The following is a 12,653-nucleotide window of genomic DNA, read 5'->3' as shown; positions in this document are numbered from 1 at the left end:
CTGTCGACGGGCTCATTGACTTAGCATGGGACGCTCTTGAAATGCATTGTGGGTCCGTCCGTTCTGTTGGCTCCATGGCCTGCGTCAAAAAGTTGAGAAATGTTCAACTTTTCAGGCAGCGACGGGATCCGTTGGCCAATCAGATCAAGGTTATGCAAATACACACCACGCGTCTACTGGATCCATTTTTGCAATAACAAGCAGGAAGAAGCAGGAAAAATCCTGCCGTTATATTTTTTTAAAGAAATGCGGAATGATAGGATTGTTTTTAGTCACCTGTTGTTTGTATCATCTCTTGTATTTATATCCACTAGGGATGGGCAAAAGGATTATTTTCCGCGAATCAGTTCTTTCAGTTACGTTCACTATCACGATTTGTTCGTTTGATGGCCTGTTGCGTCATTCACCAGGGAATCGGAAATTATGGAATAAATGTTAATCGACATGCATGTAGCCTACTACTTTCTCATGTTCTGGCGAAATTACCCAGGTTAAGTGTAAATATTAAGCTATAAAGCACATATGTGCCTATTTTTCATAAATATCCTTAATACATAATCGGGTACAATAAGAATTAAATGACATCTTCCAAGTAGCGCTAATAAGCAGTGAAGCACGTAAACTAGTAGAGCCCCACATTGTGCGAATTCCCTACTAGACCAAACAAGACTCGTAATGGTAGGTAAAAAACAATACTTTATTAAAGCATGCAATTGTGATGCAGAACAAAATAAAAACAAAACAAAGTGCTTGCATGATATTGAAGCCTACAGCGATCGTTAGTTAACTTGTGTGGTGGTGCCTTATCATTTGTTAAACAATGGGCCATGGCAACGTGATTGCAACCTGCTGTAGTACTCTCATTGGCTGAATCGATGAGAACGTTTTAGACTCAATCAATATAAGGTTTATATAGAGACAAAGCTCACACCACACAAACATGAAATTAATTTAACCAACGTTGGTACTTACTTGCTATTGTCTCCATCACGAGTGACAATGGGGTGCCTCCGTTTCAGATGCTCCAACATTGCTGTCGTGCTCTTGTGATATGCCAACTCCATTTGGCAAAGAGTGCAAATCACAACACCTTTCCGTTTAGGACTTAACTTGAAGTATTCCCATACCTTTGATTTCGGGCGCGGACATTTTCTTATTGTGACCTTGTTGGCAAAAATGTGAGGAGGTTGCCCTTTCGTCCATTTTGCAATGTTTTTCCCACGTGTTGCGAAAATCGTCGACGGAGAAATTTGACGTCAACGTATTTTTGACGCGTCACTACAGGCCTAGACACAACCTTATTCCTTCTTCTTTTTATTATCTGCTTATAGAAACAGAAAAAGCTGTCTGCGCTGGAGGAGTTGTTCATGGATGAGGACGTATAAATTCAAATCTTTTTCTTGTTTTAAACACTATATTGACCTTTGACCTTTCTATGTTTCGGGGTAGTAATTAGCTGTCGATTTTGGAGGCCTTTATCAATAATGACCAGCTATAGATTTGCTTCCCGATGGAGATTTTTGACAAATTACATTTTATTTAGCATCTACACGTTAAGCTGAGTCCAATGAGATCAAGCTCGCCCTCTTGCCACACCGAGATCATGTCCTAGAGGATCTTGACCATAGGTGTACCATGTAAAATACATGTTACTATTTGCTAGAGTGTCATGCTTGGTGTCATTGGACTCAGCTCAACGTGTAGATGCTAAATAACATGTAATTTGTCACAAATTTCTATCAGGAAGCAAATCAATAGCTGCTCATTATTGATTAAGGCCTCCAAATTCGACAGCTAATTACTACCATTAAACATGTTCGAATATGCTCATGTGTGGCACCGTTGCAATCGCCTGGAAGCGTAGATGTTGAAGGACACCTTGTTCGCCCTCTTACGCCACCGGGAAGATATTTACATACTTCTGATTGATTAATGAGTTGATTCAGCTATTCCCCCAGAAGTCTGGGGTCAAAAGGTCCAAAGGAGCCGGCACCACGCCGCTTATGAGATAACAAAAAGTTAATGTGTATTTCTCTCATAACTTTTTGTCATTATTAAAGAGAGGCCTGATTCTCAGATATGCATGTTGGATGGCTAGGGTGTAGGTCTGGGAAGAACTTCAGGACAAAATCTTGCAAGCGAGCCGCTGGGTGAGGTGCAACGAGATGGAGCACTTGCTGAGTCATTTCCTGTATGGAGCCACAGGTTGAAGCGTATGCGTCCTTTGAGACCCCCTTTGATATATAAGAGACCCGAAAGTACAATTTTCTCGACTCAGTCACCTATTGCATCACTTCCTTTAGGGCTTCGGCCTCCTAATTGATCATTGTAGCATAATTGAATGCCCTCTTTCATATATATGATACCTCCACCACTGGGACGTGGCAACAATTCTCCAAATCCATATGGGGAGGGGGGGGGGATGCTTGTCGACAGTAGGGGTGTACACTAGACATAAATAGGAAGCAAACTCAGGAGAAGGAATGACCTCTCACAAATATTTATTTAATAAATTGTTGTCAAATATCCCTGCCTCGTTAAATCAATGAGCTTGGTGTTTTGCTTTCAAAAATAGATTATAGAAGAAGTCTAAACTGCAGAAAATAAAAACATCCAAGCTGCCTCTAAGGATACCTTGGAATATCTGTCTATTTTTTAACCATCGGACCCTAGTTTACGACAAAAACAACACAATTGACGGCAGCTCCTTTGCCGCGTGGTTTTTAGAGCCATGTAAGGATTAGAGGGGGTGATCGATAGCAACCACCATAGCAACCATGACGGTCAAGTGACTGGATGCAGCCCCGTTGAAAAAAAAGAATACCACCCTACACACTCAGGAGATTAATGATGTTTAAATTATTAGGACCATGAAGTCTCTATTTGCATGGGTTTACATTTCGTTCTGTGTAGCATGGAAAAATCTGAGAAACACTCCCATTCAGAATGCGTTAATTTACATTTCGTTCTTTGAAGCACGGTTATTTTTATATATTTATTTATTTTCAGTTGGAAAAACCCGTTGGCTTTTTGTCAAGGGAACCGAGGGCAACGCTCACTTCCGGGTTGGCCAACACACGTCATCCCTCCACCACTCTATACTGTAAAAACATATGTTGAATGATAATGGACGAATTTATTCTTTATTCTGCCATAGTAACACGGTAAATAAATGGCCAAAATGGGCTGAGAACGAATTCGTATTTACGATATGTTCAATAAAACGTAATCACAGACAAAATACGTTTTTTAGACAAATGTAATTGAGAATGCCGAATAGTTCTCTGGGAACGTAATTTTGATGAGAAAGGGTTGCTCTGTCTGTCTTGGTCTCTATAGCAACGACCTCAGCTACCCAGCACTGATCAAAAAAACGATTGTTTCTCTCAATCAAAGCACAAAGCAGGACAACTGATGCCCAAAAACTTAACCCACACATGTTGTGTAATTAACAAGGAAACGTTGGTGTAGTTGTGTTGAGGAATGTCACAGATTTCACTTTAAAATCGCCGTTAATGTGCAGCCATCGGGTCTTCCGTTAGCCAATGGGATGAATGAATGCTCATAGCTTCATACATTGCCATGGAGGGATTACATTGCAATGAGTGGAAAACCCCCTGCGTCGAAAAAAGAAGCACATGGGCCTGCGCTAGCCAATGGGATGAATGCTCATAGCGTCTCTATGTGCAGCCATCGGCTCTTCGTTAGCCAATGGGATGAATGCTCATAGCTTCATATATTGCCGTGGAGGGATTACATTGAAATGAGTGGAAAACCCCATGCGTCGAAAAAAGAAGCGCAAGGGTACCCTTTTGGGTCAGAAACTGAAGCCAAAGTCACTGACCGTTCGTCAAAAATCGACGCGTTCGGAGTGAGAATGTGTTGGCAAGGTACCTCTGTGTTCAGGCGACACCGTCAGAGCACACCTTTTCAACGGCTGGCGACACAATCAGCCAGGAGCGGGCCTGTCTGTTGCCAGACAAGGCAGACATGTTGATCTTTCTAAAAATAAACTGTTGAGTGACTGTTGTCATGCAGTTTGCGCTCTTTGGACATTTGTTTGCATCAGTTTTTCCCTTTTTGTTATTATTATTGTTCCATTGTTATGTATTTATTCATTATTATAATTAAGTGCCCTCAACTAGGCCCCCATGCCTAGGTCTCTGTGTATCTATTTAAAATGTACATTCTCTCTCTCTCTCTCTCTCTCTCTCTCTCTCTCTCTCTCTCTCTCTCTCTCTCTCTCTCTCTGAATATTTTGAACGATACACTTCTCTATTTTAACACATTAGCTGTGTTCGAAATTGTTCCCTATTAGCTCACTCACAAATCCCCATATAGTGTTTATGATATAGTGAGCCTCTCCTGGAACCGTCACCTTATCGTGGTGGAGAGGTTTGCGTGTCCCTGTGAACCTGAGAGCTGTGTTGTCTGGAGCCTTGTGCTCCTGGTAGGGTCTCTCATGGCAGAGTGGTCTCAGGTGAGGGGCCAGACTAAGAATGGTTCAAAAACTCCAATGAATAACGAAAAAAGAGGAGATGTGACCCAGCCCGGAGGAAGCCCGGGGCCCCCGTCTGGAGCCAGCAGGACAACTGATGCCCATAAACTTAACCCACACATGTTGTGTAATTAACAAGGAAACGTTGGTGTAGTTGTGTTGAGGAATCCCTCAACACAAGAGAGAGGTGGAGAGAGAGACCCTACCAGGAGCACAAGGCTCCAGACAACACAGCTCTCAGGTTCACAGGGACACGCAAACCTCTCCACCACGATAAGGTGACGGTTCCAGGAGAGGCTCACTATATCATAAACACTATATGGGGCTCCAGTAGGGGACTCCGTAGTTCTGCTGGGAGACTTCAACGCCCACGTGGGCAACGATGGAGACACCTGGAGAGGCGTGGTGGGGAGGAACGGCCTCCCTGATCTAAACCCGAGCGGTCGTTTGTTATTGGACTTCTGTGCTAGTCATGGATTATGCATAACAAACACCATGTTCGAACATAAGGGTGCTCATAAGTGTACCTGGTACCAGAGTACCCTAGGCCGAAGATCGATGATCGATTTTGTGATCGTGTCATCTGATCTGAGGCCGCATGTTTTGGACACTCGGGTAAAGAGAGGGGCGGAACTGTCAACCGACCACCATCTGGTTGTGAGTTGGATCAGGGAATGGGGGAAATTTCCGGATAGACCTGGTAAGCCCAAACGAGTAGTGCGGGTGAACTGGGAACGTCTGGAGGAGGCCCCCGTCCTAGGTATCTTCAACTCACACCTCCGGCGGAGCTTTTCTGGCATTCCTGTGGAGGTTGGGGGCATTGAGCCGGAGTGGGCGGTGTTCAAGCCTCCATTGCTGAAGCTGCGGTGGCTAGCTGTGGCCTCAGGGTCTTAGGCTCCTCAAGGGGCGGTAACCCTCGGACACCGTGGTGGACACCGGTGGTCAGGGAAGCCGTCCGATTGAAGAAGGAGGCCTTCCGGGATATGATATCCTGGAGGACTCCTGACTCGGTTGCAGGGTACCGACAGGCTCGAAGGGCTGCAGCGGCTGCCGTGTCGGAGGCTAAGCAGCGGGTGTGGGAGAAGTTCGGAGAGGCCATGGAGAAGGACTTTCGGTCGGCACCAAAGTGTTTCTGGAAGACTATCCGGCACCTCAGGAGGGGGAAACGGGGAACCATCCAAGCTGTGTACAGTAAGGATGGGACTCTGTTGACCTCAACTGAGGAGGTCGTCGGACGTTGGAAGGAACACTTTGAGGAACTCCTGAATCCGAATAACACGCCCTCTATGTTGGAGGCAGAGCTCGAGGTTGATGGTGTTTCGTCGTCAATTTCCCTGGTGGAGGTCACTGAGGTAGTCAAACATCTCCGCAGTGGCAAAGCCCCAGGGATTGATGAGATCCAGCCAGAAATGCTAAAGGCTCTGGGTGTTGAGGGGCTGTCATGGTTGACACGCCTATTCAACATCGCGTGGGAGTCGGGTACAGTGCCAAAGGAGTGGCAAACCGGGGTGGTGGTTCCACTGTTCAAAAAGGGGGACCAGAGAGTGTGTGCCAATTACCGGGGTATCACACTTCTCAGCCTCCCTGGTAAAGTCTACTCCAAGGTGCTGGAAAGGAGGGTTCGGCCGATCGTCAAACCTCAGATTGAAGAGGAACAATGCGGTTTTCGCCCCGGACGTGGAACTACGGACCAGCTCTTCACTCTCGCAAGGATCCTGGAGGGGGCCTGGGAGTATGCCCATCCGGTCTATATGTGTTTTGTGGATCTGGAGAAGGCGTATGACCGGGTCCCCCGGGAGAAACTGTGGGAGGTGCTGCGGGAATATGGGGTAAGGGGGTCTATCCTCAGGTCCATCCAATCTTTGTACTCCCAAAGCGAGAGCTGTGTTCGCTTCCTCGGCAGCCAGTCAGTTTCGTTCTCAGTGGGTGCTGGTCTCCGCCAGGGCTGCGCCTTGTCACCAATCCTGTTTGTGATATTCATGGACAGGATATCGAGGCGTAGTCGTGGTGGGGAGGGGTTCCAGTTCGGTGGTCTGAGGTTCTCGTCACTGCTTTTTGCAGATGATGTGGTCCTCATTGGATCATCGGCCTGTGACCTTCAGCACTCACTGGATCGGCTGGCGGCCGAGTGTGAAGCGGCTGGGATGAGGATCAGCACCGCTAAATCTGAGGCCATGACTCTTAGCAGGAAACCGGTGGATTGCTTACTCCGGGTAGGAAATGAGTCCTTAGCCCAAGTGAAGGAGTTCAAGTACCTCGGGGTCTTGTTCGCGAGTGAGGGTACTATGGAGCGTGAGATTGGCCGGAGAATCGGAGCAGCGGGGGCGGTATTGCGTTCGCTTTACCGCACCGTTGTAACGAAAAGAGAGCTGAGCCGCAAGGCAAAGCTCTCGATCTACCGGTCGATCTTCGTTCCTATCCTCACCTATGGTCATGAGGGCTGGGTGATGACCGAAAGGACGAGATCGCGGGTACAAGCGGCCGAGATGAGTTTTCTCAGTAGGGTGGCTGGCGTCTCCCTTAGGCATAGGGTGAGAAGCTCAGCCATCCGTGAGGAACTCGGATTAGAGCTGCTGCTCCTTTACTTAGAAAGGAGTCAGCTGAGGTGGTTCGGGCATCTGTTAAGGATGCCCACTGGGTGCCTTCCTTGGGAGGTGTTTCAGGCACGTCCAGTGGGGAGGAGACCTCGGGGAAGACCCAGGACTAGGTGGAGAGATTATATCTCAACACTGGCCTGGGAACGCCTCGGGATCCCCCCGTCAGAACTGGGCAATGTGGCCCGGGAAAGGGAAGTCTGGGGCCCCCTGCTTGAGCTGCTCCCCCCGCGACCCGACCCCGGATAAGCGGATGACGATGAGGATGAGGAGGATGAGGATAGAGTGAACTATAGGGAACGAACAAACGAGAATTCGGACACTACGCTAAACATTTCTAAACGTCATTTGGGTCAGTAAATGACGTTTAGAAAACACGACTGCATTGCGTTGTGGTATACGGGAGTAACATGTAGGGAACATCGTATGTAGAATATATTAGAATAGAATAGAATCTTTATTTGTCATTGGTTTAAATACAAAATTGGGTTGAATACGAAATTAAGGTGCAGATCTTGTTCAGTGCTTATTTTTTTTAGTAAAAAGAATAAATAGAATACAGTACGAAATATTAATAAATATACAACAACAATAACCCGAATAACCCCTCCCCCTGCCTTCCACTTAAGGCACATTTAAGTGTCCGACACCCTCCCCTTCCTCCCAGACAGGGGTGATTCTAGGAAGTGTGGGGGCCCTAGGCAGAGGATTGTTGACGGGGGGGGGGGGGGGGGTATGGCGCGATTTTTTTAATTTTTTTGGCTCTAGGGGGCCCCCTAGTAGTGGCCCGGGGCCCCAAGCAATTGCGGGGCCCCAGGCAATTGCCTGGTATGCCTAATGGGATGCAGCGCCTCTGCTACCAGACAACAACCCTCCCGCCCACACATGTCTAAATAGCAGCAGGTCCAGGAAGGTAGGCATAATGAGGAATGTCCAGAGGTAGTGGTGATTGTTAATGTGGTTATTTATGTATTGCAGGGTTTTTTGTTTGTTTAGTGTACATATGGCCCAGGGGAAGAAGCTGTTGGTTAGTCTGGTGGTGCGTGATTTCATTGACCTGTATCGCCTGCCAGAGGGAAGCAGATCGAACAGGTGGTGAGCAGGTTGCGCGGCGTCTTTTAGAATAGATCTGGTCCTGTTTCGGCAGCGGAAGCTGGCCAGCTCTTCCAGGGAGGGCAGTTGGCAGCCTGTGATCTTCTGAGCTGGGTCTATGACCCTCTGAAGTGCCGTCCTGTCTGCCGCCGAACTCCCAGCATACCGTGCTGTGATGCAGTAAGTGAGCACACTTTCAATGGTTGACCGGTAGAAGGACACCAGCAGCTTTTGTTCAAAATGTTTTTTTCTGAGAATTCTCAGAATGTGTAGTCGCTGCTGGGCCTTCTTTTTTATTGCTGTTGTGTTTGTGGACCAAGAAAGCTCCTGAGAGATGTATGTTCCCAGGAACTTGCAGGATGGAACCTTCTCCACGCAATCCCCGTTGATGTGCAGGGGGGCATGGGCTGGGCTGTGTCGTCTGAAGTCTATGATGATTTCCTTAAGTTTTTGATGTGTTTAGTTGGAGGTTATTTGCTGAACCCCATGCTGACACCGTTCACTCAAATTTGGGGTACTTCTTTGTCCACTATATAGTGAATGAAATTAACCACTGAGAATTCGAACACCACTACAAAATGGCGAGCACCCACAATCCCTTGCTCAACACGATAACGTGTCCAGAACAAATTCAATGGGAGGCGAGTGCCACACTCGGGGACACGGGTTGGTTGGGACGGAACATGAGGCCATGTACATAGGCTATGTCTATGTTTGGCACCACATCCACTTTTTATAGAGAGGAAATTAACAATCACTACTGAGATTGATTCCATACTTATATATAGAAAAGTCTTCAAATCCACTAGTATTACTTATTATATAACAGAGAGCTATGAGGTTGTAATGGATTATTTTGGCCACTTTATTTCTAGAAAATATGTAATCTAATAATGTGGGAACCAATGATGTATCAGGGGGTGTTTTTTTTTGTAATTTACTCCCGTCAATTTGCACTGCGATAAAAGTTAGACCGAGTTATTTAGGGAATCCGCCTGACCATGTCTTATCATACACCATGGGGAAATGAAGTAACAATCCCCTGCTTCTTTGTTGGACCATTTCGAATATTTTTCATCGCAGGGTATGGCTTAGGTACCAGCTCAAACCGCTCTGGTGACGGGACTATGGGCTATGTGTAGGTCAAGGAATTCTGCACCCTAACAGCGAAAGTCGTTATGTTGCCTTGAACCTCCTAGGGATATCGTACAATAGTAAAGGCAGGCAACACTTACTTACATTGATCTTCACTTCCTATTTGTTTTGTATAACCGGACATTGACACTGTTAAAAAAAAAGACATTTTAGAATCTGGGGATATTCAAATGGACATGAAAAAAACAATGAACTAATTAGTTCATTGTTTTTTTCATGCCCAATAGATTGTCCTAGAGCTCGAGGTAGGGTTTTACACCAAATAGGACTCACACCAGGTAGTGTTGTCAGTGTCACTAATGTTATGGTTCCCTAACTACCTGTTTGCTCCTGCCCTAATCCACATTTTGTGAGAATCTGAATGTCCTCCCCCACTCCACTGCGGTTCCGGCTGTGGTCAGGCAACTCTTTCTTGTGTTGGTAGTCAACATGTGTCGATGGGGAACTTGCATCTCTGCAGCATAAGATGGAAACACCTGGAGTGAACACATTTCCTGTGGATGACGTTGAATGGAGGTCTGCTGCCACAATATTAAATATGTTCATGTCAATATGTTCTCTTGTACAGCAATATATCATTTCAATATAATTGAAAAGGATTAATTCACATGAAACATAAGTAAAACATAGCTTTATGAATTAGCTGCATGCATATCCATGCTGTAAAAAAATCTATTGATACCCTTTTCAACTATATTGAGACTTCAATGATTATCGGTTATTTTGTGGGGTATTTTAATAACTCACAAAATGAATGATTCGTGGTTGCAATGTTATTTCTAATAGAACAATAGGCCTATGTTGATAATGACAGATATTTCATATCACACACTTCATCTACAACCATAAAGCCGCATCGTAAAACAAGGTTTCAAATCATAAACATATGCATGGATATTTTACCGCAATAGATTAGCCCCTTCACAAAACCCATGCAAATAATATGAAAGTATTCTTATACTCATTCGCTGAGTGACATGTCTAACACAAGAATGTGTTCTCTGTATAGAGGAAAAGAGTGAGGGCTTTTGCACAACAGACCACATCAGTGATCAGAGTAAGAGGTTTTTGTACGAGGATATATCACTGTGTCCCCCAGTTGTACACTGTGATACATGTAATGACAAAAACCTACACCACGGACGTGCCTGCCTTAAGCGAAGGCTATGTAAGTCTCTATTCATTACTTTATTTAAACTGTACTTGTTTGATTACAAAAAAAATTACATTGCTCACAAAATATTTTCTGCTTCAAATGAAATTGGAGAATTTGCGTTATTTTGCAACGGTTAATCAATTATATATATAAATATATAATACTTACTACTACTTTTTTTATACGATTTTTTTTAATGTTATTATATGACCGACTTCAAGTTCAATGGGATAATAAAGCAAAAAATATGGAATCGATAAACATTGAGCTAACATTTTAAAATAAGGATACAACAATGATCTATTCATTTACATTAGCTAATACAGTAATAAGCATAACTAACAGTTAACTCACAGTTAATTAACAGTTTGGTTAACCAACTAGTGATAATTTACTAATGGTGTTCATGTTAACTAAGGTAGGCCTTTTATTTAGGGATAGCGTTAACCCTATTAAATAATAATTAAGCTAACATGAACAACATTAGCAAACATGTATATCATTAGCAAATTATTAATAGACCATTAGTTAATGGTTAATTAACTGTAAATTCATGTTTATTACTGCATTAGCTAATTTTAATATATGGTAGATTATTGTTGAGTGTGTCATGTTTCCTTTGATTGTCGACGCATGCCCCATCAGTGCTATCAATATTACAGGCAAGGCAAGCACCTTTATTTATGAAACACTTCTCATGCACAAGGCACACATAAAGTGCTTCACATACAATAAAATTAAATGATACAATATATTATTTAAATATATATAAAGCAATATAACACGAGTGTGAGTGGGGTTGTTAGTTTATTTATATTTTTTTATTGGGGGGGGGGGGGGGGGGGGGGCAGAGGATCAGGGTAAGGTCAGGGGGGCGTTTGCTCAAAAAAGGTTGAGAACCCCTGATCTACGTCAATATATGGATCGAGCCAAAAAGTACAGAAATGTTATCGTTTATCATACTACTTCCCTGTTTGGTTGTAATGAAAGCTAGGTATGTTTCGGAGAGGGATAATGTTCCACACGTGGTTTATTCAGAGACAAAGGGTAAACAAGCTTGGACTCAGGATGTGGTTCATATAGCATCACCCGAACACAGGTAAGAATTAAGTTTATAATGGAAATGGGAGGAATGGGAAATAAGCCACGCCTACGTGTTCTACTTCATCCAGGTAAACCTTCGGTCTGTCTTGGGCTGGGCGGAATGGCAAGAGGCCATACCTGGAGGTTCTGACTTACCTCAAACCCTTAAATATATGTAGATAGTGTTGTGTTGACCACTCTAATGTATTTGTGGAAGAAGCTATTCAGAACTGATGTTTTCTCTGTGTGGTCCAATAAGGTATTGATGTTAGCTTGAATCATTTTGCCTGAATAAAGCACTAACTCAATTAATTTAAATTTCAAATACAGATCTTAGTTTTGGAGTCAGATATTGTCCGAAGCAACTTGTTTTTTAACCGTGCATTGGACATTGTAATTAAGTGTTTAAGAGTCTAAGAAGACACTTCAGACTAAAGTTATTTGTCTTGTTTCTCTCGTTTCAAATACTGTTTGATAAGACTTAAAGGAGATCTGTGCTGGATAGATGAGCAACGTTTACTTCAGTCAACTGGGTAGGCTGGTAGACTGATCTATCACGCACAGATCTAGGTGGACACGCCCACTAGTGATGTCATATGGGCAGATTTTCAAAACGGCTTGCAAGGCTAATCACACTCACACCTGGTGGTATACTATGTCTCCTTTAATCCAACAAGTAGCACAGAAGAAAAGGTGGAAACTAAACAATGAGTACCACTACAGTTATAATTCACATTATATGTTTTGGGAATGCGGTTGTTTTTGTAGTCCAGTAGTAGAAGTGATTACATAAAAAAAAAAAACATAATCACCCTGTCGAGAAAATACAAATGAAATGTAAACACTTTCAAAATACCAATTAAGTTTCAAGCGTTTAAAGAACATTCAATATTCCTCTTCTCTGGGTTGCAATTATTAGAAAGTAAGCACCAATACATGGACATACACTCATGTTAATTGGCTATTTGGTTACTTAAAGGATCCCCACTGATGCATGGCAATCAGCCCATCTTCTTGGGGTCCGCACCTGACATACTGTACATGACACAGTATGTGTCATGTACTTAATATACAT

General features: G+C 43.9%; 1 gene segment (V, D, J or C); it reads right to left on the bottom strand.

Moving 5' to 3' along the window:
* LOC115537881 (Ig mu chain C region membrane-bound form-like) overlaps positions 1-12,653 on the bottom strand; it is a 26,811-nt gene extending 14,158 nt beyond the window's left edge. Inside the window, 1 exon segment of the C gene segment in view lies at positions 12,558-12,653. Coding sequence covers positions 12,558-12,653 — 96 coding nt within the window.

This window comes from Gadus morhua, chromosome 2, assembly GCF_902167405.1.
Source record: "Gadus morhua chromosome 2, gadMor3.0, whole genome shotgun sequence".
Classification (NCBI taxonomy): Eukaryota; Metazoa; Chordata; class Actinopteri; order Gadiformes; family Gadidae; genus Gadus; species Gadus morhua.
The sequence above is the reverse complement of the archived record's forward strand: the minus strand, read 5'-3'. Positions and strand labels throughout refer to the sequence as shown.